Consider the following 9033-nt stretch of genomic DNA (forward strand, 5'->3'; position numbering starts at 1 on the left):
TTACTGTATTTACTGCCAATTTTTTGTACAAAGATGTAATTATGTGTTACCTGTCATAATATTTTACATGATCTTGATATTGTCTGAGCATTTTTTCCATATGACTAAATATGATAATTTTATGATCACAGTATATTACATCACTTAGATACACAATAATGTATTTCCAGCTTTTTTGTATTATATATAAGTGGAAATGATCATCCTAATAAATAAATATTTTTGTACATGAATGTGGAGGGCATGCAGATGTTTAAAGATTTTGATTCATTTTGGTCAACTCCCTTCCATGATGGTCCCTTGACTTTTACCCCTAACAGCTGTGTGTCTCCTGCCAGAGTCCCCATGCAGGGCTGCCTCCTAGAGGTATTAGATACTTTCCATCATGCCCACGAGCAACAATTTGAACTCACCTCAACATATACATACCTTACAGACCCAAGTGATGTCATTCTCCCCTGCCAGTCTGACAACTACTCAGCCAGTTGCAAAATTCTGTTGGACAATTTTTGACTTACAGTTTCCAAACATCTCTGAGCTCTTTCCAAACCTATCTGAAATGCTGGCATGGTGCAGATGCTGCTGTCTCATGCCTCATGCTGCTTTGATATCTTAGACCATCCATCTTGCCAAGAAATGGGGGTTTACTCCCCACGGACCACCTCAGCCCCTCTGAAAAGTTCTGTTGCCTTCTCATCCTTGGGAGACTGTTCCCTAGTATTCCAGATCTATTCAATAAAGCCTTTCAAACCTGCTGGTCACCAGTGAAATCAGAAAGACAGGGCTGCAGGGGAAAGAGCCAGAGGACTATGGGTGTAATCCAGAAACATGATTTCTAGGTATCTAATTATTCCAATTATCTTGTATCTAATTATCTTCTCCTTTCTGGATATCAGTTTGTTTATCTGGAAAATGAATGGGTTGCACTAGGTGCTTCTTAAGTTTTCTTACACCCTGACATTTTATTATTAAATAATATATCTTAATGACCTACTCTTCCTCAACTTTTTGCTGATTTTTTTTGTCTTATCTGTATTAATCTCTCTTCCTTATGAAAACTGCTTGAACTTTTCTGATCTTTTTCTTTTTCATTTAATACATTTGCTTTTATGTTTTACTTAGAGAAGCACCCTGTGTGTGTGTGTGTGTGTGTGTGTGTGTGTGGAGAGAGAAAGAGAGAAGAGCATGTGTGCTTTTGTAACAGTGTATGTTTGTATGGGAAAGGGTGAAGATCATCTCTCTTAGGGTTCTCCTGGGACAGCCTCTGTGGATTCTACTCTCCTTCCTGCTACAGCATTAGGTGTCTTCACAGTGGGCACGCAATGAAAGAAAAAGACTAAGATGATTAAATCAGTATGTGTATGTATATGTGTGTGGTATGAGTATCTATGTGCATATGAATATGTATAGGAGCCTGTCCCTCTGTGACTGTGACTGTTTAAGTGTTTGGCTCTATGTGTTGGTGGCATCAGAAAGGGAGGATGAGTGAAGACCAGATAATCAGGTTGGAATAGGTACAAGTAAAATTTCTTTGAAATAATTTTGTAGAAAGAAATCAACCAAACAAAATAAAGATAATTTGAGGGCAAGGATTCGGAGTCAGAGATGATGACTCAAAGCAGGCATCATCTAAATTCAGGTGTGGCTCACTCAGGTGAAAGAAGGGAGCCCTGTTCTAGCTGTGGCTGCCTAAAATAACAGACTCTGGATGGCCTTAAATACGCTTCCATAGCCAACCCCAGAATGTTCTGCAGGTACAGCAGCCACATGTACACACACACACACACACACACACACACATTCTCAGTGCCAGGATCGGGTAGCTTCTGACTACAGACCTCACAACCAGCCCTCACTGTGTTAGTTCTTGCTTCACGCTGAGAGAGCAATGAAAGTTGAATCAGCCAGTGACACACACAACCAGGCATGGATTTTATTTATTTATTTATTGGGGGAAGAACAGGGAATATTCACCTGATCCCTCCCCAAACCCCTCTTCAGATGAACCCTGAGCAACTGGAAGACCAGCTCACCCAGTGAGAATTTCTGCCTTATTCACAAGCTCAGGAACCCTCCAGAGTGAGGGTAAAAGACATCTTTTTTGATGTGCAAAGAGGGAGGGATTATGACTCAGGGTGACAGCATGCTAATTGCAAGGTCAACAGGCAAATGGGCCTCATGAGCAGAGTGGGATGGGGGCTCAGCATCCGGTGGTCGGCTCCTCAAGGGCATGGCTGTGGACCACATCACTTCTGCTTTGTCTTCTGCTGGGCTGGTGCTGGAATGACGGTCGAGGGGCAGGGCTCGGGCACCTTGGGATGGCAGGGCTCAGGCACCTTGGGGTGGCATGGCTCAGGCACCTTGGGGTGGCAGGGCTCAGGCACCTTGGGGTGGCAGGGCTCCTTGATTTTGGGGGCACATGGCTCCTGGGGTGGAGGCTGGCAAGGCTGTTTCACCTGCTGCTGCTGAGGCTGAGGGGGTGGGGCGCAGGGCTGCTTCTGCTGCTGGGAACTCATGCTTCAGCGGTGGCTTTCTCTAGGGACAGAAAAGCTGACTCAGTGATTCAATTGAACAGGGAAGAAGTTAAGTTCGATGACAGATAGATTTAATTTTAGGCCCCTTTTAAACGAGAGAGCCTTTCTTATCTCCTTACTGTCCTACTACATTGGAAAGTAAAATATTCTTTGATAATTTCTGGGCCTTTTCAAGAGGAGGAGCCTAAAGGCAATTTGTTCTGCTCTATTTCAGTGGGGTTCATTCCTTGGCTCCCTTTTGTCCCCAGATATGTTATATCCCTCATTGAAAAATGTGGGATAAGCCTGCTTCTGGGAGGGACTCGAGGCCCACATATTAGGCCTTTTGGAAAGTGGCATCATAGGAAGTACTGCAGTCTATTCACTTCTCATACTTCACAGAATGACTTGTGACTTATAGGATGGCTCTATGTTAATCTAAACCCCAATGATTTTGCTTCTGGTCTTTCCTCACATAGTCCCCTCCGAATGCTTTCCTTCCCACTTCTGCTTGTCCAAATACTCCTCCGCCATAGCTCACATCTCCTGCCCCCACTAGGAGGCTCTTCTGGAGCACTGTTCCCCAAAACTGCACAGCCCTTCCCTGCCCCTTCCTCCCCGTGCCAGCCACTATCTACTTCACATGTTATCACTTTAAGTGCATCTATTACCTTCCCTGCTGGGGTGTAAGTTTGTTCAGTAGGTTTCATGTTGGTCTGATTTACCCAAAGTGCCTAGCGTACTGCCTTAAATATAAGAAGTGCTCAGTGGAGATCTGCCTAATGAATGAGAATTTCTGTAAGTATCACACCAGAGAAGATTATGGTGTTGCTGAGGGTGCTCTGGGCCTGGATCTGTGCCCTAGCCCTGCTATGAGCTCCTGGTGGGGACAGGCCTGTCTCCTGCCCCTGCCCCACCCCAGTCCAATGGTTGTCCACTCTAGCTTGTCCGCTGAGCTGGCCAATCCAACCATCCCTAAGGTCCCTTCAAACCCAAAGTGTGCTTTTCCTTAAAGTGAAGATCTTCCTCTACTCTCTAACTCTAATTGATACCTCGCATCAACCCTCTTATACATGGTTGCCTTTGTCCAGCTTCCAATTATGAAAAAAATAAATAAGAATTCCAGATTGGTTGCAATCAGAGACTCACCTGGTACACAGAGAAGAATGGGCTGTCTGGTCGCTTGGGTCTGGTGTGAAGGCAATGGCCAGCTGGCTTTTATACGATGGATGAGCCCTGCCTTAAGGAAATAGCATCGCCCAGGCGCTCTGTTTTCATTCCTCACCTGTCACCCATGATTCACACTCCCCCCCACAGTCACCCGTTGGCTCAGCTTTTGTGATGAAAACCACCCACCTGATATTTTTTGGCCTGGCTGGCTGACAATGATGTCACCTGGATCTAATCCTCACTGCCACCCTCCTGCTCAGACCCAGGTGCAGGGCTTGTGCTGGGGAGCAGCAGGTTTCCTGGAGGATTTAATGAGTTAACCCTGGAGGGATCAGAGTCCTTTGAGGCCTTGTCACCTATTGTCTTTGACATTGACACTGTTGTCCCCATTCTATGGGGTAGAATGGTAGGGCCATGAACAGCTGGGAAGAGAAAGGGAGCAGAAGAGCCCAAGTGGGCACCTTAGTGAAGGCACAAGCTAGAGATAGTGGGATTGACTGATAATAGACTCCTCATCTGGGCGTCCAAGACCTCCATTCACTTCCCCCATCTTTCTCCTAACTCCATTGAACCACACACATTCAGAATAATTTGCTTAACCCCCCTCTCCCACTCCAGCCCCACCCCTTCCTGACTAGTTGCTAATCTGGGAAAACCTGCTTTGCTTTCACCAACCACACCTTTACCCCTCTCCTACTTCAGGGATTTAAAAGAACTAATCCCTTTCCTGGGATAACCTTTTCCCTCCACTCCACCCAGCCATCTGACTGTGGCCCTTTCCTCCTTTCTAACAGGGCTAGATTGCCTCCTCCACCCCTGAAAACCAGAAGCCTTTTCTAACTACCTCCCCTCAGTCTGCCAGTCATGGAATCTTCAATGCTGAATTCCCCCCACTCTTGCCCACTTCCAGCTCCGCCCCGACGCCTGGAGATCCTGCTGTCTGCGAGGTTTCCCTCCTCTCTCTGGCTCTGGGTCTCCAGACGGCTTTCTGAGGGCAGAGTTATGCTTACTCAAACCAACGGTGTTCCCACAGTACTGTTTGTTTCCTCATTCATCCAACAAATATTAATGGGGTACCTGACATGTGCCAGTCATGTTATTTGAGAAGATTCTGAGGAGGAAGCCCACTGTCCCGACAGACCTGGAACTCCTCATAGTGAGAGAAACAGCACTGCTCAGAGCCACTGAGACTGTGGATCTTGGAGAGCCTTTAGTCCATACTGCTCAAGGGATGACTGGGAATCTGAGGTCACAAGAGGTGAAATAACTCACCCAAGGTCAATCAACAAACCCCAGGAGAGAAAGAATTCTACACAAAAATCCTGCGTTCTCTTTTATTTTAGTCCCTTGCTACTCCCTAATGTCTATGGAGGAAAGTAAGCCCAGGCGGGAAAGTGATTAAAGGCAGAAAGGGGAGCTTAGCCTTCCTGGCTGACAGCTGGGTACACCTATGGTTCTGGCAAGGCCCTGCCTGAACGGCCACGGCAGGAGACAGAAAAAGCCTTGCCTTGTGGGTGTGCCCTTAACTGTGGCCAAGATGAATCCTCTTAAGTAGGAATAAAGCTATTTAACATCTGAAATGGCTCTGGGATAAACAGTAGGTGTTTCTAGCTCTGCCTAAAAACAGGAGGGGCATGAATTGGCAAAGGTGGAAAATTTTCAGTTTTTTATCACTCAATAGACCAGGATCTAAGAGAGGAGGGAAAAGGCCAAGTGCCAACATGCCTGTTTTGAACCTGAGTTGCTTTGACGCTGGGGGAGGTGTCAGGGTGGCATAGTGACAGGGCCTTGCTGCCTGACCAGTGAAGACACTGGGCATGGCAGCAGATGACCAGCCCCTGAGCACCTGCGCCGGTATGCCTTCCCTCCATGAGGGACAGATTCTGAAGATCTCCCTGCCATGGGACTTCTCTTTTCTGGGGTTCCTTGAATGTTCACACCAGCAAGGTCCTGTGATCAACATAACATGAAACTGAGGTCACTGATTCAGAGCGGCACTTAACACACAATCTGTTACTAGGCGTGACCTTGGGAAAATCCATATCACCCTTAAAACTCAGGTGTGTGGATGGTTCCTCCTCTTCATCTCACCCGTCCACTCCCCAGACAGCAGGTGTTTGTGAAGCACCTGCTGGCCCCACAGCTGGGCCACCTCCCATGAACCTGAGTCCAGGGACAGCCCCCACTGTGTCCCCACAGCCATTCGTCCGCATCCATCCCCGTCCTCACATGGTGCCTGGCGTGTAGGAGCTGTGGATGAGGGGTGATTACAGACTGACTGGCTGGATGGATGAATGAATGAATGAGTGAAACAGTGAATGGCATTATTTGTAGGGAGAGGCTCAGGGATTGCTTTGAGAACTGCTGGGAAGTTTCTAGTAAGAGAAACACTCCCTTGTGCTGGAGCTTTTGGGGTTGGCTGAGAAGGGACATGAGGGCTCAGCAAAGGACAGAGGACGCTTCGGCTGCCTCCCCACCCGTCTGCTCTGCCCCACCTCGCTCTGGGCTGGTGCCAGTGCCACCACCACACCTGGGCTCCGGGCCTTTCTCCTCACTTCCGCTCTCCTTCAGGCTTGGGCCCAGGCCTCGCTCTTCAAATCCCCTCTCAGGAGCTCCGGAGACAGGAGGCTCTAGGCAGAACCTGATGCTGTGTGGGTAGGATTCTCAGTTCCGCAGGAACCTACTTCCTGCTCCTCTGTCCTTTGGTGCCACCCAGCTTGTCTCAGGCCCTGAGTAATAAGAGATTTTTACCTTCCCCCTTCCTCGAACACCTCAAGCATCTAGGGACACCAGAGTGTCAGCTGCTCAATTCAGGCCATGATGATTTAAAAAAAAAAAAAAAAGTATAACACACAGGGTCCCCTCTGAGAAAGAGCAGAAAAAAGAAGAAGAAACACCAGATTTTGAGTGTTAGAAGCCTCCTGAACTTTGGGCTAGCAGGCAGGAAAAGCTAAGATTGCAAGGGTAAGTGCAGAGGTGGAGAGAGGACATGAAGTCATAGCGCCGGGGAGCTCTACCAGCCCTCATCCCGCAGACAGAGATCTCTACCCAGCCCTCATCCCGCAGAGAGGGAAGAGACAGGTGCTGTGGGGAAGAACTCATTCGAGGATTCATGGCTTGTTCAGCATCAGCATCAGACCAGACCTGGGATTCCCGATTCCATCTCCACTGCACCAGCTCCCTAAGCACAGAGCAGGCCTCTTCCCCTCCTCTTTCCTCCCAGTCCCTGGAGGGATGAATACAAATTGAAACCTGGCTTCTCTCTCGAGGCGGGTAGAAAGGAAAGGACTGAGGCTTAATGTCTGGTCCAGTTGTTTCAAAGCCTTTATTGGTTGGATAATCTTGAGCAAGTTGCCTAGTCTTTCTGCACTTTAATGTCCTTATCTTAAAAAGGAGAAATTTATTTACATTCTACTTCACAGGATTGTTGTAAAGATTACATGAAATGATGCTTCAAAAGTTGTTAGGATGAATGGGCTAAATATGTCTTACATAATAATTCGTGCTAATTTGTCTCATTCTTTCCTTTTCTTCCACTTGAAATCAAATGAAACTTCCCATTGACTGTGAGTTTCCCTTTTTTCTGCTCACTCTGTGTGCATGTCTGTGTGTGTGTGTGTGTGTGTGTGTGTGAGAGAGAGAGAGAGAGAGAGATGACCCAAGGGCAGGGCACCCTTCCTCAGTGGAACAACATTCTTGGCCTTTGTGATTGTTTTATTTCCCCTCATTTTTTTCGCTTCACTTTCAGGTTTACATATTTACCAAATTATACCTTGAGTCACTGGACAGGGACCACGACTGCACAGTGCATGCTTTATATGAGCTGGGGCACAGGAGGTGGCTAAAGTTATTGGTGATCACGCAATGATCTGGGTATGTCCTAGGTAAGGAAACTGAGGCAGAGAAGTGTTAAGTAACTCTCCCAAGAGGTCATAAAGGTCTGATGTGCCAGGATCCAGTCCCTTAACAAGCATGGGGCACTCTGTCAGCCAGCAGGCTACTCTTAGGGGAGAAACTGACTGGATCCCGGAACTCTCACACATCCGAGCTGATCGATTGTCTATCGTCCATTCCAGATAGAGTTTCTCTGAGTATGGATGCTCACAAGACACAGACAGATACATTTTTAAATGGAGGGTACTGGGGCCTGGGATGGTTCAGACTAGTGTGCTCTCCCCCTGGTCGCTGACTGTCCCTGTGCTGTTGAGGGGGCACAAGCACAAGCACATGGCTGGAAGTTTTCTACAGAGAATTCGAAATCCCATTGGAGGTGGCTACTGTTTGTGCAGTTGTTGGTCCCTTCTCTTGTTTGTTCGGCTGTGACTGCTCAGTCTGTGGTCCACCTCTGAAAGCAAACTTCATTACAGTGCAGAGTGGCCTCTGTAGATCATAGGTTGGGAAACATAAAAGTCCTGGGTTCAAATCCTGATTTTGGTCCTTACTAGCTGTGCTGTGTGATATTGGCAAAGTTTGTCAATAATGACAGCTGCCATTTAATTAGTTCCTACAAAGTGTCAGACACTAATCCTCACAAGAGCAGTGCAAGGGACAGATCATTAAACTCACATTCTATAGATATAGATTCTGAAGCATAAAGAATAAGTCGCTTGCCCAAGTTTACATGGCAAATAGGTGTCAGGGCCAACATGCAAATGCAGCACTGTGACTCTGAAGGCTTTATGAATCTCAGTTTATCTTACCTGCAATATTTGCTTTTGGAGTGCTATTAAATAAGATTACGTATGTAAAACAACTACTATGGTGATTAGAACATGGTAGTTGGATAATAAATAACAAGTGCTCATCTCCTTAGGGTCTGAACGACATATATTATTAGAAACTCATCTCCAGTGATGCAGAAAATTCCATCATTTTCTTCATTTTTGAAGCAGTCAATAAGTCACTCATTTAACACATATTTGCTTAACGACAGTCAAATGTCAAGCATGAAGTTCCAGCTTTGCAAAGTATAGTAGGGACACAGACAACATTCTATGTGCTTCTGGAATCCAATCCCCATCAGTGGGAGTGTTTCCCCAACTGACCTAAGCATAATAATCACTTGGGATGCTTGCTAAAAATAACATCCTCTCCCTCCTAATGACATAGAAATAGCTAAGGGAAGGGCCTGGGGATCTGCATTTCTAAAGTGTGCATCAGATGGTTTTTATGATCAAACAAGTTGGGAAACACTGAACTTTAAACACAATGGCTTTTTTAAAAAAAAAAAACTTGATTGGAATTGATATCATCTGGCATCTTAAAAAAAAAAATCCATGTTTTGCCTCCATTACAGAGTTTTATTTAATCAGTTGATTTTTTAAAAGTCCCCAGATAAAACCATGGTTGC

The 9033-nt window shown here is 46.4% G+C and overlaps 1 protein-coding gene across 2 annotated transcripts; it reads right to left on the reverse strand.

The window, feature by feature from the left end:
- Positions 1-1941: 1941 nt before the first annotated feature.
- On the reverse strand, positions 1942-3707 carry LOC138389988 (cornifin-A). 2 transcript variants are annotated; one of them, XM_069478741.1, is made up of 2 exons: positions 3663-3707; positions 1942-2535 (listed from the first exon to the last, which is right to left on the reverse strand). In XM_069478741.1, exon 2 carries the CDS (start codon positions 2514-2516, stop codon positions 2247-2249), a length of 270 nt encoding a protein of 89 aa, XP_069334842.1. In that variant the 5' UTR covers positions 2517-2535; positions 3663-3707; the 3' UTR covers positions 1942-2246. The 2 variants fall into 2 exon arrangements, with proteins under 2 accessions (XP_069334842.1, XP_069334840.1); XM_069478739.1 differs by having other exon boundaries at positions 1942-2550.
- Positions 3708-9033: the final 5326 nt, after the last annotated feature.

This window comes from Eulemur rufifrons, chromosome 8 (genome assembly GCF_041146395.1).
Source record: "Eulemur rufifrons isolate Redbay chromosome 8, OSU_ERuf_1, whole genome shotgun sequence".
Taxonomy (NCBI): Eukaryota; Metazoa; Chordata; class Mammalia; order Primates; family Lemuridae; genus Eulemur; species Eulemur rufifrons.